Source organism: Pristiophorus japonicus, chromosome 16 (assembly GCF_044704955.1).
Source record: "Pristiophorus japonicus isolate sPriJap1 chromosome 16, sPriJap1.hap1, whole genome shotgun sequence".
Taxonomy (NCBI): Eukaryota; Metazoa; Chordata; class Chondrichthyes; family Pristiophoridae; genus Pristiophorus; species Pristiophorus japonicus.
This window is the reverse complement of record NC_091992.1, coordinates 35,614,269-35,640,058: the sequence shown is the minus strand read 5'-3', so window position 1 is coordinate 35,640,058 and position 25,790 is coordinate 35,614,269. Positions and strand designations below refer to the sequence as shown.

At 43.1% G+C, this 25,790-nt stretch overlaps 1 protein-coding gene across 2 annotated transcripts in view; it reads right to left on the bottom strand.

Moving 5' to 3' along the window:
• Positions 1 to 25,790, bottom strand: part of auts2a (activator of transcription and developmental regulator AUTS2 a) — a 1,264,571-nt gene that overhangs the window by 684,563 nt on the left and 554,218 nt on the right. For both annotated transcript variants that reach the window (XM_070857211.1, XM_070857212.1), the window contains exon 4: positions 8,984 to 9,019. In XM_070857211.1, coding sequence (XP_070713312.1) covers positions 8,984 to 9,019 — 36 coding nt within the window. The remainder of the gene's footprint in view (positions 1 to 8,983; positions 9,020 to 25,790) is intronic.

The following is a 25,790-nucleotide window of genomic DNA, read 5'->3' as shown; positions in this document are numbered from 1 at the left end:
CCACACTAGTGCATCTGATATGTCTTCCTCTTTCCTCAACAGAGGATGAGATCAGTGCAGTAGTAAGAAATTAAATTGGCTCAGAAGATCAAGATGTCGAATCAGTTTGGGTGGAGATAAGAAATAATAAGGGAAATAAGTCACTGGTGGGAGTGGTCTACAGGCCCCCAAACAGTAGCACTCTGTGGCAGAGTATAAATCAAGAAATAATGGAGGCTTGTAAGAAAGGTACAGCAATAATCATGGACAATTTAAATCTTCATATTGATTGGAGAAATCAAATTGGCAATGGTAACCTTGAGGAAGAGTTCATAGAGTGTATGCGGAATGGTTTCTTGGAACAATACGTTGTGGAACCAACCAGGGAGCAAACTATTTTAGATCTGGTAATGTGTAACGAGTCTGTATTAATTAATGATCTTGTAGTAAAGGATCCTCTTGGGAAGAGTGATCATAACATGGTAGAATTTTAAATTCAGTTTGAGGGTGAGAAAGCTAGGTCTCAAGCTAGTGTCCTGAAGTTAAATAAAGGTAATTACAAAGGTATGAAGGCAGAGTTGGTTGAAGTGGACTGGGAAAATATATTACAGGGTAAGACTGTAGAAACGCAGTGGCAAACATTTAAGTATATATTTCATAACTCTCAGCAAACATTTATTCCAGTGAGAAATAAAGATGCTAAGAGAAGGATGAACCATCCCTGGCCATCTAAGGAAGTAAAGGATGGTATCACATTGAAAACAAAGGCATACAATGTTGCGAAGGACAGTGGAAGGCCAGGGGATTGGGAAATTTATTGAAATCACCAAAGGATGACTAAAAAAATGATAAAGACAGAGAAGATAGCAGATGAGAGTAAACTAGCAAAAAATATAAAAACAGACAGTAAGAGCTTCTACAGGTATATAAAAAGGAAACGAGTAGCTAAAGTAAAAGTTGGTCCCTTGGAGGATGGGACTGAAGAATTAATAATGGGTAACAGGAAAATGTCAGAGACGTTGAACAAATATTTCATATTGGTCTTCACAGTAGAGGACACTAAAAAAAAAAATAATAATTGACAAACAAGGAGCTATTGCAGGGGAGGTGGGGGGTGGAGGGGAGACTTAAAACAATCACTATCACTAGAGATAAAGTACTAGGCAAACAAATGGGCCTAAAGGTGGACAAGTCCCCCGGACCTGATGGCTTACATCCTAGGGTCTTTAAAGAAGTGGCTGCAGAAATAGTGGATTCATTGGTTGTAATCTACTAAAATTCCCTGAATTCTGGAGAAGTCCCAGTGGACTGGAAAACCGCAAATGTAACACCTCTATTTAAGAAAGGAGGGAGACAGAAAGCAGAAAACTATAGGCCAGTTCGCTTAACATCTGTCATTGGGAAAATGCTGGAGTCCATCATTAAGGAAGTAGTAGCAGGACATTTAGAAAATCATAATGCAGCCAAGCAGAATCAGCATGGTTTTATGAAAGGGAAATCATGTTTGACAAATCTGCTGCAGTTCTTTGAGGATGTAACGAGCAGAGTGGATAAAGGAGAACCAGTTGATGTTGTATATTTGGATTTCCAGAAAGCATTCGATAAGGTGCCACATAAAAGGTTACTGCACAAGATAAGAGCTCACGGGGTTGGGGGTAATATATTAGTGTGGATAGAGGATTGGCTAACTAACAGAAAACAGAGAGTTGAGATAAATGGGCCATTTTCCGGTTGGTAAACAGGAACTAGTGGTGTTCCACAGGGATCAGTGCTGAGGTCAACTATTTACAATTTATATTAATGACTTGGACGAAGGGACCGAGTGTAACGTAGCTAAATTTGCTGATGATACAAAGATAGGTGGGAAAGCAAGTTGTGAGGAGGACACAAAGAATCTACAAAAAGGGACATAGATAGGCTCAGTGAGTGGACAAAAATTTGGTAGATGAACTATAATATGGGAAAATGTGAGGTTATCCACTTTGGTAGGAAAAATAAAAAAGCAAATTATTATTTAAATGGGGAGTGATTACAAAATACGATAGTAGAGAGGGATCTGGGGGTTCTTCTGCATGAAACGCAAAAAGTTAGCAAGCAGGTACAGCACGTAATCAGAAAGACAAATGGAATGCGGGCCTATATTGCAAGGGGGATAGAGTATAAAAGTAGGGAAGTCCTGCTCCAACTATACAGGGTGTTGGTAAGACCACAATGGGATTATTGCCTACAGTTTTGGTCTCCTTGTTTAAGAAAGGATATACTTGCATTGGAGGTAGTTCAGAGAACGTTCACGAGGTTGATTCCTAAGATAACCGGGTAGTCATATGAAGAAGGGTTGAGCAGATTGGGCGTATACTCATTGGAATTCAGAAGAATGAGGGGTGATTTTATTGAAATATATAATATTCTGAGGGGGCTTTACAGGGTAGATGCAGAGAGGATGTTTCTCCTCATGGGGGAAATCTAGGACTAGGGGGCATAGTTACAGCAAGTGATCAAGAAGGCCAATGGAATGTTGGCCTTTATTGCAAGGGAGAAGGAGTATAAAAGCAGGGAAATTTTGTTACAACTGTACAGGGTATTGGTGAGGCCACACCTGGAATACTGTGTGCAGTTTTGGTTTCCATATTTATGAAAGGATATACTTGCTTTGGAGGCAGTTCAGAGAAGGTTCACTAGGTTGATCCCAGGGATGAGGGGGTTGCCTTATGAGGAAAGGTTGAGTAGGTTGGGCCTCTACTCATTGGAATTCAGAAGAATGAGAGGTGATCTTATCGAAATGTATAAGATTATGAGGGGGCTTGACAAGGTGGATGCAGAGAGGATGTTTCCACTGGTGGGAGAGAATAGAACTAGAGGGCATGATCTTAGAATAAGGGGTCGCCCATTTAGAACCGAGATGAGGAGAAATTTCTTCTCTCAGAGGGTTGTGAATCTGTGGAATTCGCTGCCTCAGAGAGAGCTGTGGAGGCTGGGTCTTTGAATATATTTAAGGTGGAGACAGACAGATTTTTGAATGATAAGAGAGTTAAGGGTTAAAGGAAGCGGGCAGGGAAGTGGAGTTGAGGCCAGGATCAGATCAGCCATGATATTATTGAATGGCGGAGCAGGCTTGAGGGGTCAAATGGCCTACTCCTACTCCTATTTCTTATGTTCTTATCTTCTTATGGTTCCCCTTCGCCATGGTTAACTTGGACCTCGACCGTGTCTGTTCTATTTCCCGCACCTCTACTCTCACCCCTTCCCCTCCCTCTCAGAACCACGACAGGGTTCCCCCTTGTCCTCACCTTTCACCCCACCAGCCTCCAGGTTCAACAGATCATCCTCCACCATTTCTGCCACCTTCAGCGTGATCCCACCACCAATCACATCTTCCCCTCCCCTACCCTCTCAGCATTCCGAAGGGACCACTCCCTTCGCGACACCCTGGTCCATTCCGCAGTCAGCCCCCAGCAGCCTCTCCCCTTCCCACGGCACTGTACCGTGCAAGCGCAGGAGATGCAACACCTGCCCTTTTACCTCCTCCCTTCTCACTGTCCAGGACCCCAAACACTCCTTCCAGGTGAAACAGCGATTTACTTGTACTTCTTGCAATTTAGTATACTGTATTCGCTGCTCACTGTGTGGTCTTCTCTACATTGGGGAGACCAAGCGTAGATTGGGTGACCACTTTGCGGAACACCTCTGTTCAGTCCGCAAGTGTGACTTGAGCTTTCGGTCGCCTGTCACTTTAATTTTCCACTCCGTTCCCACTCTGACCTCTACTTCCTCAGCCTCCACACTGTTCCATTGAAGCTCAACGCAAGCTCGAGGAACAGCACCTCATCTTTCGTTTTGGCACTTTGCAGCCTTCCAGACTCAACATCGAGTTCAACAATTTCAGACCGTAACCCCTGCCCCTATTTTGTACCCTTTCCTCCCTTTTTTTCACAAAAACTACCCCCCCCACTTTTTATTTTAATTTTCTTTCTCTCAGTTTCCCATGGCAACTGGTAATGAATACACCCTATCCAGACTCATCTTTTGTTTCCTAATTTGTGATATTACCATCTCAATTTGGTCCATCATCCTTTTTGTCTCTCAAATCTCTTCTGCCTTCCAACCTATCACAGACCTTCCCTCTTAGAAACATAGAAACATAGAAAATAGGTGCAGGAGTAGGCCATTCGGCCCTTCTAGCCTGCACCAACATTCAATGAGTTCATGGCTGAACATGCAACTTCAGTACCCCATTCCTGCTTTCTCACCATACCCCTTGATTCCCCTAGTAGTAAGGACTTCATCTAACTCCTTTTTGAATATATTCAGTGAACTGGCCTGAACAACTTTCTGTGGTAGAGAATTCCACAGGTTCACCACTCTCTGGGTGAAGAAATTCCTCCTCATCTCGGTCCTAAATGGCTTACCCCTTATCCTTAGACTGTGTCCCCTGGTTCTGGACTTCCCCAACATTGGGAACATTCTTCCTGCATCTAACCTGTCTAACCCCGTCAGAATTTTAAATGTTTCTATGAGGTCCCCTCTCATTCTTCTGAACTCCAGTGAATACAAGCCCAGTTGATCCAGTCTTTCTTGATAGGTCAGTCCCGTCATCCCGGGAATCAGTCTGGTGAACCTTCGCTGCACTCCCTCAATAGCAAGAATGTCCTTCCTCAGGTTAGGAGACCAAAACTGTACACAATACTCCAGATGTGGCCTCACCAAGGCCCTGTACAACTGTAGCAACACCTCCCTGCCCCTGTACTCAAATCCCCTCGCTATGAAGGCCAACATGCCATTTGCTTTCTTAACCGCCTGCTGTACCTGCATGCCAACCTTCAATGACTGATGTACCATGACACCCAGGTCTCTTTGCACCTCCGCTTTTCCTAAACTGTCACCATTCAGATAATAGTCTGTTTCTCTGTTTTTACCACCAAAGTGGATAACCTCACATTTATCCACATTATACTTCATCTGCCATGCATTTGCCCACTCACCTAACCTATCCAAGTCACTCTGCAGCCTCATAGCACCCTCCTCGCAGCTCACACTGCCACCCAACTTAGTGTCATCCGCAAATTTGGAGATACTACATTTAATCCCCTCGTCTAAATCATTAATGTACAGTGTAAACAGCTGGGGCCCGAGCACAGAACCTTGCGGTACCCCACTAGTCACTGCCTGCCATTCTGAAAAGTCCCCATTTACTCCTACTCTTTGCTTCCTGTCTAACAACTAGTTCTCAATCCATGTCAGCACACTACCCCCAATCCCATGTGCTTTAACTTTGCACATTAATCTCTTGTGTGGGACCTTGTCGAAAGCCTTCTGAAAGTCCAAATATACCACATCAACTGGTTCTCCCTTGTCCACTCTACTGGAAACATCCTCAAAAAATTCCAGAAGATTTGTCAAGCATGATTTCCCTTTCACAAATCCATGCTGACTTGGACCTATCATATCACCTCTTTCCAAATGCACTGCTATGACATCCTTAATAATTGATTCCATCATTTTACCCACTACCGATGTCAGGCTGACCGGTCTATAATTCCCTGTTTTCTCTCTCCCTCCTTTTTTAAAAAGTGGGGTTACATTGGCTACCCTCCACTCCATAGGAACTGATCCAGAGTCAATGGAATGTTGGAAAATGACTGTCAATGCATCCACTATTTCCAAGGCCACTTCCTTCAGTACTCTGGGATGCAGTCCATCAGGCCCTGGGGATTTATCAGCCTTCAATCCCATCAGTTTCCCCAACACAATTTCCCGACTAATAAGGATTTCCCTCAGTTCCTCCTCCTTACTAGACCCTCCGACCCCTTTTATATCCGGAAGGTTGTTTGTGTCCTCCTCAGTGAATACCGAACCAAAGTACTTGTTCAATTGGTCCGCCATTTCTTTGCTCCCCGTTATGACTTCCCCTGATTCTGACTGCAGGGGACCTACGTTTGTCTTTACTAACCTTTTTCTCTTTACATATCTATAGAAACTTTTGCAATCCGTCTTAATGTTCCCTGCAAGCTTCTTCTCGTACTCCATTTCAAACTCCTAATCAAACCCTTTGTCCTCCTCTGCTGAGTTCTAAATTTCTCCCAGTCCCCGGGTTCGCTGCTATTTCTGGCCAATTTGTATGCCACTTCCTTGGCTTTAATACTATCCCTGATTTCCCTTGATAGCCACGGTTGAGCCACCTTCCCTTTTTTATTTTTATTGTTCTTTCCCTCCCTCCCCCCCCGAGCCCTGCGCCCCCTTTTCAGGACCCCAGCACTTCCTTAACAATCTGTTATATTTAGAACTATTGCCAGTTCGGACGAAGGGTCATCGACCTGAAACGTTAACTCCGTTTCTCTCCACAGATGCTGCCTGACCCACTGAGATTTCCAGCATTTTCTGTTTTAATTTCGGATTCCAGCATCCACAGTATTTTCCTTTTGTATTAGTACCAGTACCCCTTGGTCATTACCAGACAGTTGTGCCAGGGCCTGCCTTTATGGTTGGTGGCATAATGATGGCAGTGTGACTGTGGTACCTTCTGATCAACCTGGTATGCCTTCAAATTTTTTGTATGACTACAACCATGAATTACTGTATCGGGTTGCTTTAAAACCAATCCCGATCATCAATTTGAACGACTTGCTGGCTGCCACAAGATGCTACAGCGTGACTTACAGGCCTCGTCATTCTCCTGAAATTTTGTCTTGTTCGTTTATTTTCATAATCCCTCATTTACAGCTCTTCCCAATCTGAATTGTAGTAAATAATCAAATTAGAGTTGACTTTCTGGTGAATTAGCAAACTCTTGGTTAGTTTAGGTTAGTTTAGGATCCACATCAGTATTACCGACTGTAATGACAAAATAAGGCTTTAAAGAGAAGTATGAAATCATTATTTTTGGTAGGAATAATGAGGAGAGGCAATATGAACTAAATGGTATAGTGTTAAAGCAGGTGCAGGAAAAGAGAGACTTGGGGATGTACATACACAAGTCTTTGAAGATGGGAGGACAAGTTGAGAAGGCTGGTAAAGGATACAGATTTAAGGTGATTGGCAAAAGAACCAGAGGCGACATGCAGAAACATTTTTTTACGCAGCGAGTTTGATGGATGATCTGGAATGCACTGCCTGAAAGGGTGGTGGAAGCAGATTCAATAGTAACATTCAAAAGAGAATTGGAAAAAAAACTTGAGAAAAAATTTACAGGGCCACGGGGAAAAAGCAGGAATGTGGGACTAACTGGATAGGTCAACCAAAGAGCCGGCATAGATGGGCTGAATGGCCCCCTTCTGTGCTGTATCATCCTATGATTCTGTCAACGCTGACTTTGAATGACTGAAGGACACTTTCTTGTCCTTACCTTTGCAGGTTATGACTACCTAGTTCCACAGATATGACAATATCTTAAATATGTTAAATTGCAAAATTCTTTTGCAGCTTTTCTTCTTATCACTAATGAGCAATTCATTCATTTCTTTAAAAAAACATATTAACATTCAAGATAAGTCTAACACCAAAACTGTAAATAACTAATTTATCATTATGTCAATGGTCATTGAGATGAAGCAGATTTTAGGATGAAATTCTGCAATTTAAAATGGGATAGTAAGCCATTTTCTGACAGATTGTTACATACAATAGCCATCAACACACACTTCAAAATCATAGAACAGTGCGAGCCAAATGAAATATCTTCTATGATGCATGCCATACCTTTTAAACTCTCAAATTTGTCACTCCAGGTAACAAAGTTATTATTAAGCAGCATTAGTTATATGGAGTTAATAACTCCACTAAATCATTTATTACAGAAAGAGGCTGGCAAGTGTTCCAAAACAGTGTGTGGCTGTCAGAACAACAGTGATAACGACCATTGCTATTCTGTTCATTACTTTCAGTAGGAATGGATTCCAGTGTTAATATAATGGCTCTTCCATTAACTTTATATGTTTATAACGATCTTTGGAGGTATAGTAGCCCCTTACCATTACATGCTCTAATATGCCATGACCTTTAATGTAGCACAAATTGTCTACTGTTCCCTATTAGAGAAATCTTCAATGTAACACACTTTTTTGCATGGCTCCCTGAGACAGCATTATAGAAAGGTTCACTGCATTTGTCTCATTTCGAGTATATTCTCAAGACTCCTTCCTGTGCGCTAAAATTTCCAAGGCTTCAGCCATGTAACAATAAAGAGATTGCACTTTCAAAACAAAGGTATGCATCTTTAGTAGACATTTAAGAAGCTGCACACAGAATCAGAAATACTGGTGTCCTTCAATGTTGCGATAGCATCTTTACACATAAGATTTAACAATTTCCAAATCAAATTTGGCACAAAATTGGGTCAATGTCCAGTTGGCTGATTGTGAAATTTGGTCTCTTTTGCGTATTATTTGTTGTCTTACTTCATGGTCAGAATTATTAAGCATATACAGAAGACTCCTGTGTACCAAAGGAGTTTACATACCCTGTCTCACGTATTAATATATTTTCTCTGACTCTCACCCCCGTCAAGCAAGGGGCCTTGGAGGTAGGTTCGCTGAGCAAAATTTACCCCTTAGTACTGCTACAGTCCTTTTAATCAACTCAGCATCGTCAGCTTTCTAAACTATGTTAGCAGCATATGCTTCTTTAAAAAAATGTCTGTTGAATAACAAATAGTCTGAATAACAAGAAGACTTGGAGATCCACTGCAATATACTCTGCATGTTAATGAGATTTCATTCCAGAAATGACATTGACAGTTTCAATGTTGCTTGCCACTGGCTTCCCAATGGGGAGCAGCAAGTTAATACAATGACTATATAATTGCAATTCTTTCCTCATTAGGCAATGGAAGCCTTGCATCCTTGCATGACCCTCAAGTTACCAATGCATCGACATTAAATTTACTGTAGCAGTCCCCAAGGACCATTATAATTCTTTCACTTGTACCTGTTTTAATACCAAGCAACTGAAATGGATAATGGCTTTAAAAACGAAAAATGTATGGTGAGTGCAAATTTGCATGTATACTTACAAAATAACCAGTTCCCAAACTGGAATGAGCAGAGCTCTGCAAGAGAATACAAGAGAAGAAAGGGAAATTAGTGATCATATTCCACATTATTCTAACCTCATGAGTTCATTAGCAACCCTCGTGTGCTTTCATCATGGTGTTTCAGCATTTTGGGGCAAAGCTTGTCAGTTGCTTTGCAACAAGCTTGAACAGTCTCATTTTCGTCTCACATCTTTCATCAGGATTGAGAGGTAACACTCTATTTACAGATCTCCACATCTCTGCTGCTGCTGTAATTGCCAATTTATAAGACAGGCAGCTGGGTAATGATGGCATCTTTGCGTTGTGCGGAGAGGCAATAGACTTCTATCAAATGACCTCTGTGGCTTCTTGACATTCAATGGCATGGTCTCCAGTTAGTGAGCCAAGGCTGTTGTGCTTTGTTACCGTGACTATGTAAAAGCAGCCGATCTTCAAAAGAGCAAAGGAGCTCAGTGACTCTTTAGAACATGACACAGTGGGTCAACGTATTCACAAGGAGTATTTCTATGGTTGCCAAACAAAATTAGATGGTTTTCAATAACATTAACAAGGTGTTCGAAAAGTAACACTTTAGACACTTTAGGAACATGGCAGCATTTACTTGAATCAAAATAAGCTGCAAATTCAGTAAAGCTAACAATGTGCGCTGGATTCTTGCACAAGAGCATACATGTGTCACACAGAATAAGGAACATGGGGCTAGAACCTCCACTTTCTTTGCCTGCTTAACGCCCACTTAACGCCCATGTTACCGCTGAAATGACGTATAACGCCCATATATCGCCAATTTTGGCACAAAATGGAAACTGACAGGCATTTTTCAGAAACTTATCGTCGAGCGTTACTTTCCCCATGTGCTTAACACCGAGAAAAAATATTACCGCCCGCCTTTTCTTTTGGGCGGAATCAGCAGAATGGGCGAATTCAACGCCCATAATATCTCCCTGTATTACTTTCCGCATGGAATTAACTCCGAGATTCAATATTAACGCCTGCCCACTGTTTTTTGTCGTAAAGAGCATATTTACCCAAACTAGCGGCCATAGAGATTCCCCATCATCAATTTCACCACCTTGCACACAAATCGTCCACAATATCGCTCGCTCAAAAAACGCCCACAAAAAGCGGAACTAACCGGGACAAATCACAGCGTTATGGACGTCATGTCGCGTCCTTTAAAATGCTGCTGTGCTTCAACCTCGGCAGAGTTCGGATATACTCTGCAGGTTGGAGTTGATGTGAACATCTCTAAAAACATCTTGACCATGCTGTGACCGATTGGAATTGAAGAGGTGTGTTCGTCGGGACATTCCTTGTTTGTGAGCAATTGGTGGAAAACAGAGAGCTACTGCAATGGGGTCTGTCCTTTCTCACCCTCTCGGTGGCCAAATACCTGCCAGACTCGACATCGCTGAAGGAACACTCCACTGCATTATGTGCCCAATGTATGAAATGACAGACAGATGAGGGGGACCAGACGTTACACCCTCCCGCAAGTACAAGGAGAAGCATTCTTACCGCTACTTGCCCGACACCACCTGCCTTCGGAGACTGCGCTTCCACAAAGAGGTTATCACTGAGGTATGCCAGCTGATAAGGGCAGATCTGCACCATCCGTCGAGGTCAAAGTCGTTCTACGCCTCGGGTTCTTTTCAGGCCACAGCTGGCGACATTTGCGGACTTGCTCAGCATGCCACACATCGCTGAATTAGACAGGTCACTGAAGATCTGTACGCACACAGGAGGAACTTGATCAGCTTCCCTCTGACCAGGGAGGCACAGAGTGAGAGGGCTCTAGGATTCTCCAGAATTGCAAACTTCCCCAAGGTGCAGGGAGCAATACACTGTATGCACATCGCAATGTGGGCACCTTTTCAGGATGCTGAGGTTTTCAGGAACCACAAGGGATTCCACTCCCTGAATGTCCAGCTGGTTGTTGACCACCAGCAAATTATACTGGCAGTGAATGCTCAATTTCCGGACAGCATCCATGATACTCACATCCTGCGTGAGAGCACTGCATCTGACTTGTTTAACAATGAGCCACAAGGTCAATGCTGGATGCTTGGGGACAAAGGATATGGCCCCGCCACCTGGCTGATGACCCCCTGCATGACACCCATACCGAGGCCGAGAGGGCGATACAACGAGAGCCACAGAGCAACTCGCAATATCATGGAGAAAACTATTGGAGTGATGAAGCAGCGCTTTAGATGTCTGGACCACTCAGGAGGCAAGCTCCAATACCACTCTGAGCAGGTAGCTCAATTCGTGGTGGTATGCTCCATGCTACACAACTTGGCTATCAGGAGGGGACAAGAATTGCCTGATGAGTCTGATAGTCCACCTCAACAGAGAGAGGACGAAGAGGATGAGGAGGCGGATGCTGACATCAGGCCGGACAAACAGGCTGACTCTGAAGTCATGCCCCCGCTTCCCTGTAGACCGCATGAAAGGGCCCATGGTGGCATGATAGCTGCAAGAGCCTTACATCAGGAGCTCATCAATGATCGCTTTGCCTGAAAGAACGTTGGTGTTATTTACAAGGCTGACACACTGCTGGGTGTGCAGGTCATACATCAATGGTGAGCATCTCCTTGGCGACAGTTATAGTTTAAGTTGATTGAAGTTAAGTGTGATTATACCCTTTGATGTTAAAGAATCACCAGCGTGTAATGGTGCAGCTATCTGAGCCAATGTGCTACAAGGTTTTGTTAATAAAAAGCATTTAAACCGAACATTAGTCTGAAATCATCTGTATTTCTGTACACACCAACCCTTCCCCCCCCCCCCCCCCCCCACCTTCTCTTCCCCACCTCTACCCCTTCCGCTTCCCCTCCTGACTCCAAGCTGCCTGACTGAGGAGGTCCTCGGGCGACACCTCATTGGGAGGGGGGGGGGCGGTGACGGCCGAAACGCTGCTTGGACGGATGCGGGAGAGGTCGGCCCCGAGGTGGGGATAGAGTTCCAGATGTCCACTATCCTTTGTATGAAGAAATGTTTCCTGACGTAATCCTAGAATTGGCTAGCTCTAATTTTAAGGTTCTACCTCCTTGTCCTGGACTCTCCCACTGGAGGATAAGTTTCTCTCTATCTACCCTATCAACTCCTTTAATCATCATAAACACCTCAATTATATCACCCCTTAATCTTCTATACTCGAGGGAATACAAGCCTTGCCTATGCAACCTGTCCTCATAATTTAACTCTTTTAGCCCTGGTATCATTCTGCTCTCCACCCCTTCCAAGGCCGAAATATCCTTCCTGAGGTGCGCTGCTTAGAATCGAATGCACTACCCCAGATGCAGTGTAAACCCCTTCAACATGTAGTTCGGGAGCTGGATTATCAGGTCTTTCATTAAAACACCTTTGAACTCATCCCTTGTTGGTGTGGAAGTCATCCTCGATTCGAGGGACCGCCTAAGAAGAAGTAGTAAACAGAGCTTTCTCTTACTGAAGCATAACTTCCACCCCTTTCTATTCCAGCTCCCTTGAGCTGAAGGCTAACATTAACATTAACCATTTTAATTTCTTATACCTGTCCACTAGTTTTAGTGATTGCTGTACATGGATCTCTAAATCTCACTGCTCCTCTACAGTTCCTATCTTCTCGCCATTTAGAAAATACTCTGATCTATCTTTCTTGTGTCCAAAGTGGATGACCTCGCACTTCCCTGCATTGAACTCCACCTGCTACAGTTTTGCCCGCTCATTAAGTTGCTAGAAGTTGATGGAATTAATATTTGACAAAGCGAAGTCTAGGATGCCCTATTAATAATGCAATTTGGTAAGAAATTACATGTCTATTTTTCTAGTAATTAGTTCAGATGGCCAACAATCTGACCTGTTGAAATAGATGGAAATATCTTGTTTAAGAAAATAGGCTTCATCTGCTGATGCTTGAAGAGGGTAGAAGAGACAAGATGGTAACTCAAGGTAATGTGGGTGGCTGAATTCAGAAGAAAATCCATAAAATATTAACATCCTGTGATGGCTAAATGAAATATGTAGTAATGGTGATCTAAGTTCACGCTGGAATCATTTGATTATCAAAATAATTCAATTGAGGAATACAACTTACATTTTACAATGTGCATAAAGAAGTTAAAAATGACTCAGGCAAAAAAAAAAGTCAAATTTTCTGAAGAAATTTACCTTTGGCAACATCTGCCAATATCTTTTATTGTCCAGATGACATTTAAAACCAGTATAAATAATTCATCAGCAATCCTCTTTTTTGCCAAGAATCCACAGAAACAGCAATAATCATGGGCGATTTTAACCTTCTTATTGATTGGACAAAGCAAATTGGTCAGGGTAGCCTTGAGGAAGAGTTCATAGAGTGTATCCTAGATAGTTTCCTTGAACAGTACTTTGCAGAACCAACCAGGGAGCAGGCTATCTTAGATCTGATACTGTGCAATGAGACAGGATTAATAAACGATCTCTTAGTAAAGGATCCTCTCGGAATGAGTGACCATAACATGGTTGAATTTCAAATTCAGTTGAAGGGTGAGAAAGTCGGATCTCAAACCAGTGTCCTAAGCTTAAATAAAGGAGACTAAAAAGGTATGAAGGCAGAGTTGACGAAAGTGGACTGGGAAAATAGATTCAAGAGGAGGACGGTTGATGAGCAGTGGCAGACAATTGAGATGATATTTCATAACTCTCAACAAAAAAATTTCTCAATGAGAAGGAAAGGCTGTAAGAGAAGGAATAGCCAGAGCCATCCGTGGCTAACTAAGGAAATAAGGGATGGTATCAAATTGAAAACAAGGGCATATAATGTGGCCAAGACTAATGGGAGGCCAGAGGATTGGGGAACTTTTAAAAGCCAGCAAAGAATGACTAAAAAAATAATAGAGGGGGAAGGTCGATTATGAAAATAAAGTAGCACGAATTATAAAAACAAACAGTAAGAGTTTCTACAGGTACATAAAAAGGAAAAGAGTGGCTAAAGTAAATATTGGTCCCCTAGAGGATGAGATTGGGGAATTAATAATGGGGAACAGGAAAATGGCAGAGACTTTGAACAAATATTTTGTATTGGTCTTCATGATAGAAAACATCCCAATAGAGGATAATCAAGGGGCTATAGGGAGGGAGGAAATTAATACAATCACTATCACTAAAGAAGTAGTACTCAGTAAAATAATGGGACTAAAGGCGGACAAGTCCCCTGGACCTGATGGCTTGCATCCTAGGGCCCTAAAAGAAGTGGCTGCAGAGATAGTGGATGCATTGGTTGTAATCGATCAAAATTTCCTGGATTCTGGGGCGGTCGCAACAGATTGGAAAACCGAAAATGTAATATCCCTATTTAAAAAAGGAGGCAGACCAGTTAGATTAACATCTGTTGTTAGGAAAATGCTGGAGTCCATTATTCAGGAAGCAGTAGCAGTACATTTGGAAAAGCATCATTTAATCAAGCAGAGTCAGCATGGTTTTATGAAAGGGAAATCATGTTTGACAAATTTGCTGGAGTTCTTCAAGGATGTAACGAGCAGGGTGGATAAGGGGGAACCAGTGGATGTGGTGTATTTAGATTTCCAGAAGGCATTCGATAAGGTGCCACATAAAAAGGTTACCGCAGAAGATAAAAGTTCATGGGGTTGGGGGTAATATATTAACATGGACTGAGGATTGGCTAACTAACAGAAAACAAAGAGTCAGGATAAACGGGTAATTTTCCAGTTGGCAAACAGTAACTAGTGGGGTGCCGCAGGAATCGGTGCTGGGGCCTCAACTATTTACAATCTATATTAATGACTTGGATGAAGGGACCGAGTGTAATGTAGCCAAGTTTGTTGATGATACAATGAAGAGTGGGAAAACAAATTGTGAGGAGGATCCAAAAAATCTGCAAAGGTATATAGACAGGCTAAGTGAGTGGGCAAACATTTGGCAGATGGGAGTATAATGTAGGAAAATGTGAGGTTATCCACTTTGGCAGAAAAAAATAGAAAAGCAAATTATAATTTAAATGGAGAAAAATTGAAAAGTGGTTCAGTAAAAAGGGATCTTGGGGTCCTTGTGCATGAAACACAAACAGTTAGTATGCAGGTACAGCATTGCTAATCAGGAAGGCAAGTGGAATGTTGCAAGGGGATTGGTAAGGCCACACCTGGAGTACTGCGTACAGTTTTGGTCTCGGTATTTAAGGAAGGATATACTTGCATTGGAGGCTGTTCAGAGAAGGTTCACTGGGTTGATTCCGGAGATGAGGGGGTTGACTTATGAAGTTAGGTTGAGTAGGTTGCGACTATACTCATTGGAGTTCAGAAGAATGAGAGGTGATCTTATCGAAATATATAAGATAATGAGAGGGCTCGACAAGTTGGATGCAGAGAGGATATTTCCACTCAGGATAAACTAAAACTAGGGGGCATTGTCCATTTAAAACTAAGATGAGGAGAAATTTCTTCTCTCAGAGGGATGTAAATCTGTGGAGGCTGGGTCATTGAATATATTTAAGGTGGAGAAAGACAGATTTTTGAGCGAGAAAGGAATAAAGAGTTATGGGGAGCGGGCAGGGAAGTGGAGCTGAGTCCATGATCAGATCAGCCATGATCTTATTAAATGGTGGAGCTGGTTCAAGGGGTCAAATGGCCTGCTCCTGCTCCTATTTCTTATGTCCTTATGAAACAAAAGATAAGGCTAAATATTAAATATGGTGCAAATTCCATAGAATATTTAAGTTACAAAAGTGACAATGACAGGATGCAGCTTCAAAATTATTAATGAAGGATTTTAAAAAAATTACTATGGGATCTCTCATGGAATTTCTTCCAGCTGGTCTTCAGCAAGGAAGCAATTCCTTAAATAGTGGACCCAACCTGTCGCCATTTCACCACCAGGATTCCACTTTCCACGCCCGCAAATTTCCAGTTAAGTGTCAGGTTGTCCCGGTTGGTAGCACTCAAGTCTGAGTTAGAAGGGCATGTGTTCAAGCACCACCCAAGTATATCCTTCCTTAAATACCGAGACCAAAACTGCATGCAGTACTCCAGGTGTGCCCTTAACAATACCCTGTACAGGACCTGAGCATGTAATCTGGGCTAAGACTTTGGTGTAATACTGAGGAGCGTGCTGCAGTGCCAGAAGTGCCATCTTTCTGATGAGCCAAATCATCTCATGCTAATGTACAAAGAGGAACAGTTCCCTGGCTTACATTCCTCCTGAATCAGCACTGCCAAAATCAATTTACCTTGTCATTCGCCACATTTGTTGTGTTTGAGATCTTTCAGTGAATACATTGGCTGCCACATTGCATACGCAAGCATATACTTCAAAACTACTTCACCGAATGTGAAGTACTGTGGGACATCCTGAGGATGTGAGAAGATGCTACACAAATGCACGTTCTTGCTTATTTCTAATATCAAATATGTATTTTTTTGCTCTACCTCCCATGGCGAATTTGCAGTATTTGCTTAAGATGCAAATACCTCATATTTGGTTCACCTTCCCTATTCGCTAAAAATTTTCTGCCCAATTCTCAGTGATTATACTATCATAAAAATGACTCCTCCCGCCCCCCCCACCCCCCACTTTCTTCGCACAGTGATTTGTATTTCTCACCCACTGTCAAAACTACACCGACAAGCACCTGAACAAGATGTCATTCGTCAATGTCTGCGCTTGTTGATTCTGGACACAAAGTCCACTGTCGGCTTCAAAGCACCATAAACATCATCTCTGATCCCTTTTATTTCTGACATTTTTTCCACCACACACACCCGCCAGTTTGTAAATTTTATGCCGAGATTATTCTGGTGCACTCTAGATACTGAAGCTCCATAGGAGCAAAGTGAAAACTACAATTGCTGTGATGAGTAGCTCTCTTATATGCATCAAATTTGTTCACAGGGGATAGAACTCCCCAGTCTATTTGATTCTCGAGTAACACGGAACGTCATGGCGCAATTTGAATATTGTAGTTACACAGGACTCGGTTGAAAACTACAACTCTCACGATATCTCTCTCTCTCTCACAAATATCAGACAGAAATTCAAAGCGACCAAAGCCCAAGTGAAATTTCCAATTCAAGCCCTAGGCTCCATATAGAAGTACAGAAATAGGTGGAGGACACATCTTTTAACAATTCAAAGCCAATTCTATGAATAAGGTTTTTTTCAGAATTGTGTAAGATTTTTCTGTTTATGTTATATTTATCTCTACACTGACTGAAAGAAAAGAGGTAGCCACAAGTAGCCTTCTGATTGGTTGGTTTTGTGGTAGTTGCTGCCTTGTGAATGGTAGCTTTGGAAAAACAAATTGAAAGATCTGATTGCTCGATTTTCTATTGGTTACTCATCCCTCATTGCTACCGTTGATTATTTCTGAGTTAGACAATCTAAAAATTTGATTAATAACTTAATCCGATAAGTAGTTAACCGAACCAATCACAAATTTTTGTCCTACAAACATGTGACATTTTGGGGATGACACTTTTAATGTGATGCTACAGATGCGTACTAGATGCATGACTTTTAATGTATACTAGTAGATAGCCCATGGCATTGCTTACACACAGTCCGAGGATATGCTTTCTTTATCATCTTTTGTGTTGCTGTAATTCGCCTTTTTTCCTCTTCTGGTTCTTTATCTCTATTTTCTCTTCTGTATCACTCTCTCTCATCCCCATACTCTCTCTCTCCCTCATCTTTTCTACTTCTCTCCTCTTTTGCATTCTCTTTCTTCTGTCCTTGGTGAGTGGTGATGCATGACATAGTATGGCATGGGGAAGAGAGCCTTCAAGGGCCACATGTTGCATTATACAGTGGTAGGTGCGGATGCCAGTCAAGGGAAAGATATGCCCTGGGCCACAGAAGGCATGCTGCAGGTCATTTTCAGCTGGCAGGTGGGGGAAGAATGAAAGCAATGTTTTACTTAAACAGCAAATACTGTTATTTCCTGATAGAAAATCTACTGGTCACTGAAACCCAAGGTTCCAAAAGCTGGTGCTTCCTCCCTCACCAGCCATTGTCCTGAGATACCACCAGTCATTGCACCCACCAGGATCCTGATCCCCATCAAGTGATGCTTCTTATTCCTTCATAGGCCTTCAGAGTCCCCACTCGCTGTTGCACCCCTCTCTCAGTTGGGCCCCAACTCCCTACTTGTCTCTGCATCCCACCAGAACCCCAAACTCTCACCAGCCACTGCACCCTCTACCCCAGGAATTCTCTCCATCCACCAGATGCTGCACCCCCTCCCCCGAATTACACCCAAGTTGTCATGGGTCCCGGCCCCCTCCTGTGCCACGCAAAATCCCCATCAGTCCAAGCCCCCTCCTGTGACATGCAAAATCCCCATCAGTCCAAGCCCCCTCCTGCCATCCAGAATGTTTGTATCTTCCTGGCCCAAACCAATTCTGCTGAGCAGAAACAGCTCTATATCTGTTCAGACCTGAACAGCTTTAAAATAAGAAAAAAAGACGCATTTATATAGCGCCTTTCACAAACACTGGACGTCTCAAAGCGCTTTACAGCCAATGAAGTACTTTTGGAGTGTGTTCACTGTTCTAATGTGGGAAACGCGGCAGCCAATTTGCGCACAAGCAAGCTCCCACACACAGCAATGTGATAATGACCAGATAACCTGTTTGATATGTTGATTGAGGGATAAATATTGGCCAGGACAGCAGGGATAACTCCCTCGCTCTTTTTCGAAACAGTCCCATCGGATCTTTCATGTTCACCTCAGAGAACAGACCGGGCCTCGGTTTAACGTCTCATCCGAAAGATGGCACCTTTGACAGTGCAGCACTCTCTCCCACTCCTGGAGTGGAACTTAAACCCACAACCTTCTGCCTCAGAGATGATTGTGCTATCCACTGAGCCACAGCTGACATATAGGGCTAGAAATTCCATTTTTGGTCATAGTGGTATTTTTTCGCCAAAGAAAAACCGCTATGACTCCGCTACTGCTACAAGGCCTAACATTTGGAATAAAATGCGCCCAGCGGTAAAAATCGGCGTTGCACGTGGATTCATGGCGTAAACAGCAAATTTTCTGTAACTTTTCTCCGAGGCCGATACCGCTGCGAGTTGGGCTGAGGGAGGGTGGAAAACATTTTTAAAAATTGCAAACAATAATTTAAAAAATCACGAAACATTCACAAGACACTTAACTATCAAATCGTTGCAAAAGAATTAAAAAATAAAAACTTTAACTTATCTTTTTTGCAGGTCTTCATACCTGCTGCTGTTTCAAGGGCTGCAACGTAGGTTTTTCCCGGGCGTTTTTTTTCATCCTATCTATGGGTGCGCTGTGAGCCAAATTTCTGACGAAAGTGCTATTTCGAGTCTTGCACGCCAGCAGTCCGCTCCCCAGCGGTACTTAAAAACCACGGGCGCAAGACTTCTCTGAATTTCCCGGTTCGCTGTTTTTCGCCCAAAAAGTTGAAATATCGGCGAGAAACCGGGTGCCGGTTGGGGAATTTCCAGCCCTAAGGCTTTAACCTAATCCACAGTAATAACATCGCAGCGTGATGAAAATAATGCGATGTAACCTTTTTATAAGAAGTAATATGCAACTCTCAGAAAAGAAAATAATGGACACACAACACAGCTAATATTATAATCCCTCTTCCCATTTCTACAGCGTAGGAAATTAGGAATGGAACAACTTTCCTATTTAATCAACATCTAGTGGATACTGGTGGGAAACCAGAGTCAATTCAACCTCAAACTGAAAATTTCCATGTCATGTGAAACTCATCAGAAATGCTGATATGCATCCAAAATACCAACCAATTAAAACAATGGGCCTCAATTTGCAGTCGGAGGCTTCCCTTGGGTGAATGCCTCTGAACTGCAAGGAAAGTACGAACCTGCCTGATGATACCAGAGGTTCGAACACTTGTACTCGTGGCTCTACACATAGGCCTGTGTAAAGTCATCCCACATATCCCAAGGGTGCAGGCGCTTCACAATCGACCCTGGGATCACGTGGGCCCAACAATTTAAAACGAGAATTTAATTTTTTGAAAAATAAATTTACATGTTTTAAAGGGGCTAAAAATGACCTGAACTAACTTTAAAGGTATTTTTATGTTTAAATAAATTTTTTACATTATTTTAATATTTATTTAAACGCTTACACTGGCAAAAGTCCTTCCACCTGCTTTTACCAGGAGTAAGAGTTTCACGGGCATTCGCTGGGCAGTAGTTGGGCAAACAGCCCAACTCTCCGCTAGTGAATGTCCAGTTTCTGAGCATGCGGACAATCTGTCAATCTGAAACTTGACAGACCGCAAGTTCTGTGCTTTCACACGTGTGCAGCGCACGCAGAAACACGAAAATTGTGGGGCACGTAAAGCCGTGCACACAGTCAATCCGGGCCAATCTCGTTTTTTGGTTGTACCAATCTTCGCAATACCTCATCTCCCTTGAATCAAACATACGCAGGAGCTTTGTAATTAATAGAACAAATAATGAACTGCATGAAGCATTCAGGGCACCAATCAGTGCAACACATGAGACAGGAGGGATGCTAATTGCAGCCACCCAATAAATGCGATTGGCTCCAATATGGCTGCGGGGTTAATTTAGGAGCCAAAGCTAGGGTTTGCTTGGCTTCTACTGTGTTTTTTACTGTAGACACCTTCCAAATGGCAAATCCTCAGTAACATGAAATAAGACCCGTGCAATCTGGCCAGCTAGATCAATTAATTCACAGTGTAATATAATTTAATCAAAATCAAGTCAGAAAGAGTGTTCCGAATATTTATTTTTTAAAAAGACATTAATAAAACATCCAATTTGGTAAACCCATCTGCGACAATGTGTAAACAGCAATCTTCAGTTATTTCATAATTAGCTTTTAAAGAGACTGCGCATTTCCAGTCAGTGGGAAGCATGAAATGATGATGTGACGTGACACCATGGTATTAAGATCCATGTTGTGCATCTGTACAGAAACGTAACAAGGTGGAAGAAGTGAAATTTCTTCACATAACTGTCTACTTCACCTGTGTCCAAGTCATGCTCCAGCAACTCTACAACTCAGCACACTAAAACCGTAACAGAGTTGCACAGGGTGCATAAAACAGACTGCAATGTAATGCCATGATCATTACACCAGTATCTTCTGCTGCCTGAATTTAATAAGGCACACTTTAGAGGAACACCAGAACAGTGTTTATATGCCACTAACTCTAGTTTCACTCCAGTTTTGTACCAGCTTCAAGGGAGATGAGGTATTGGGAAGATTGGTACAACCAAAAAACGAGATTGGCCCGGATTGACTGTGTGCACGGCTTTAAGTGCCCCACATTGAATCCACATTTGAAATGGTCCCAATAGTGACGTTGGCCCTGAATTTGCGGCACCGATGGTCGTTTACGAGGTATGCACGTGTTGCAGGGGGCCTGCAAGTTCCAGGTTTAGGCATGTGAAGCACATGCGCATAAACCTGGGATTTGCGATTTGTCAAGGTCCACATCTGGAAGTAAAGGGCCTCCGCAGGCGTAGAGTGGGGCTACTTGCCCAGGTCCTGCCCAGCGAATGCCCTTGAAAGTCTTACGACTGATAAAAGTAGGCATAAGGCTCATTATCATCAGTGTAAGGCTTGCTTTTATCAGCGTAAGACTTTTAAAGAGCAGAAAAAGAATATTTTTTCAATAATTTAAACATTTTAAATCCTGTTAAATAAGGCAAGTTTATTTTTAGACCTTTTAAAATATGTAAATTTATTATTCAATAAAGTACATTTTTGTTTTAAATAATTAAATTTGATTTTGATTAATTTTAAATATGTGATATTTAAAAAAAATGTATTTTAAGCATTTGTGTGTTTTTGGAATTGGAATCACTACAAGTATGAATGGGAATACCCATACTTTGATTGGTTGGGCCGGCCCATGATCCCAGGGACATGTACGAAGCGCTTACGTGCCTGGGATATGTGGGCCTCTAGGCAGGCCTTCGCGTAGAGGCCCAGGACCTCAACTCTCCGAACCTCCCGGACCACCAGGTAGATTTGTAGAAATGTTTCAGGTCGGAGGCCTCCGCCCATGGGAAACTGCCGACTGCAATTTCTGGGCCGTTGTATTAATTGCTGCAGAGTTTGCTCTCCACTCACTCCACAATATATTGGCTTCAGTTGGGCAGTCAGATAAGCAATGTTAAAAAAGTACAACTTTCCTCCTCATTTTCCTTTCCTACAACCTTCATTGTCCTCTGTTTCTTGATTAACTTTATGGGAGGCACATTTAATCAATCCCAAAAGGAAATTCTCCTCTCACTTTCTCACAACCAGGCCAAGCCTGAAAATGTCACTCCTTAACACAAATATCGGAGTATAAATTATCAATCCCAAACTGGAACGCAGGTGTTTTAGTCCAGATTTCCAACGTTTAGCTAGTACGCTAGGATTACGGATAAATTAGATCATGAAAGCTGTAACCTGAAAGAAAAGTTCAGACTTAGAGTATCTGTAAAAATTGGATGTTCAGACACACTGGGATATAACATTCCCTTCAAACTAGTGCATGAACCATGTATGCATTATTTTAAAGTTATTTTGTATATCCATCTTAATGGAGCAATCATTCATTTTTCCCCTCTTGAACTTACTCGTTAGTTTGTAGTTGTTGCCTATATTAACAGACGGGCAGTGTTAAAGGGTTACAAATTTTGTCAATTGATGGGAAATGTGCAAATTTGCCCAGCATTAATCGTACTTACACATTGTGTTAATTTTCCTCAATTAAAATTGGTGTTAAAGCCCAGGAGGGAGCCAGCAGAGTTCCAAACGTGAAGAGAACACAATGGGCCAGAAATTGGGTATTGCCCCATTTGGGGGCGGTAACACTCGGGAGGCGTGAGACTTGGCCAGGTGCAAAAGTCTCCCTCTCGATAAATTCGGGTCATCGCCCCCAAATGGAAGTGGAGCACTCGCTCCATTTCCTGCCTGCGGCGTGAACTGGCCGGATGCCTCGACCGGACGCCTCAGCTGTGCCACGCACTGGGCCGTACAGCGTTAACGCGTCCGAGGGGCTCGACCCTCAATTTAAGGGAAGGGCTCACGCTGCTGACTCTGTAAAAGAAAAAGGCACCTACCTGGATCACCAGGGAGCGAGGGTGCCGCGCGATCAAGCAGAGTGCCGGGCTGAGCGATCACGGCCACAACCCCTCAAAGAAGCCGCATCAGGAGCGGCAACGAAAAGTTACATTTTCTTTTCTGCACTGGGCCACATCCCCTTTAATTTTCGCCCCGGTAGCGGCCGGCCACCCGATACGCCAGGCGCTGCTGCAGGGGTGAATGCTAATTTCGGGGTCAGGGCGCTAACGGGGAGATGCACACGGTGATGACGTCACGACCTCCGGGTGCAGGAGAGCGGGGCGCAATGCTGCAGCGCCGGCGCTAAGCTCCCGCCCAATATGGCGGAAGTCATTAACCGTACCATGCCCAGTTAGCGCCCCCCAGGGGCATTAACTGGAGGCTTAAAGGAGCCCAACTTCATCCCCAGTATGTCTTCCCGTAGAATTCAAAGAGGAATCTTTATGTGTATGCAGCAGCATAGGTGCAGCATCAAATGTGACATTGTTGGACATGTTGTAGCAGCAAGACCACCAGGAGGATAAGGACTTAGAAGGTGGAGCCTCAAGTCAGCTACCATAACCCTCAGTAAGGAATAACATGTGGATTCTGAGTCCAGATTAGTGAGCATTTAGAGATGCATGGGATAATCCGCTACAACCAACATCGGTTTGTTAAAAGCACACTGAAGGGTATGGAGAGACAGAGAAATCTCAAAGAGAAAAAGAAAGACTTGCATTTATATAGCATCTTTCACGACCACCAGATGTCCCAAAGAGCTTTACAGCCAATGAAGTACTTTCTGAAGTAGTCACTATTGTAATGTAGGAAACACAGCAGGCAATTTGCGCACAGCAAGCTCCCACAAACAGCAATGTAATAATGTCCAGATAATCTGTTTTAGTGATGTTGATTGAGAGATGAATATTGCCCAGGACACCAGGGAGGTCTCCCTGCTCTTCTTCAAATAGTGCCATGGGATCCTTTATGTCCACCTGTGAGAACAGACGGGGCCTCAGTTTAATGTCTCATCCGAATGACGGCACCACCGACAGTGCAGTGCTCCCTCTGTACTACACTGGAGTGCCAGCCTAGATTTTTGTGTTCAAGTCCCTGGAGTGGGACCTCAACCCATAACCTTCTGACTCAAAAGGCAAGGGTGCTACCCACTAAGCCACGGCTGATACTTTGATCTGGGTTCAAACAGATAATTCTTTAAAAATGCCAGTGCAGCTAGTTAAAGTCATAAAGAAAGGCGAACAGCAATATAGTTCTTAAATAGGAGTGTAACGAGCTCGGCCATTATAGCAAGGACACGAGAGCCAGAGAGAGCATTCAATGTAGATTTAACAGGATGACACCGGGGTTGAGAAACTCTGGATCAGAGAAGGCTGAGATTTAATAGAGGTTTTCACAACTAGGGAGAATTTTGACAGTGAATAGCAGACGACTATTTCCTCCAGTTGGAGCAACAGTAACCAGAACTCCACAATTTAAACTGGCCACCAGGAGGGTGAGGAGAGAGGTTAGGAGAAATATCTTTAACACAGAGAATGGTTAGAGCACAGACTTCTTTCCCTCAAGTAGTAGTTGAAGCAGAGTCCATTGCATCTTTTAAGGGAGGAATGGATAAACATTTGAAGCAGAGCAGGTTTCAGGGGTTAAGGGGAAAGGCAGGGGAAATTGCTCCAGCAAAGAGCCAGCAGATACACGATGGGATGAATGGCCTACTTCTATGGGTCCATGGACTTTACCAATACAAGTGAAAGAGACCATGCCCAAAGTTTCTCGATCTGCGGGTCATTCAGGCACCTGCTGGGGACAGGGTCTGTCAGTCTGCAATTCACCACGCATTGCAAAAGTAACAGATGTCCTATTTCAGGATAACCGACACACGTTCAATTCAATTCTGGAATGCAGTAGTAGCTGAAAGAGCAGATCCAAATGTTCAACTTTTGCAGCGTTCCTCTGGACAATGCATCACTGACTGCATTCATTTACCTGTAGGCAATGGCGTCACTTCTATCAACAAAAAGGGTTACTGCTCCATGAACATGCAACATAATCCCAGATAATTATGCTGCTTCTCTGGGGAGTGCTAATACCAAACACCTTTTAATCTGATCACACAGTCCCCGACTATTCCAGGGTAAAGTCGTGTGGACAGTTGGGTTACACACTGCAAACATCTCTGGTAACTGTACGCAACCCCATACTCCTCAAAAACAATGCATCTACTGTCCACATTCATGTGATAGTTAAATTGAGCAGATATTCGAGCTGTTGAAGTAATAATTCAGAAGTTTGGAGTGATCAGGAAGTGCCTTACAATATTGAGCAGGGAGGTCATGCTTGAACTGTATAAAACACTAGTTAGGCCACAACTGTGTGCAGTTCTGGTCACCGCATTATTGGAAAGATGTGATTGCACTAGAGAGGGTACAGAGGAGGTTTACGAGGATGAAATTTTAGCTATGAGGAAAGATTGGATAGGCTGGGGTTGATTTCTCTGGAACAGAGGAGGCTGAGGGGAGACCTGATTGAGGTGTATAAAATTATGAGGGGCCTAGATAGAGTGGATAGGAAGGACCTAATTCCCTTAGCAGAGGGGTCAACAACTAGGGGGCATAGATTTAAAGTAATTGGTAGATTTAGAGGGGATTTGAGGGGAAATTTTTTCACCCAGAGGGTGGTGGGGGTCTGAAACTCACTTCCTGAAAGGGTGATAGAGGCAGA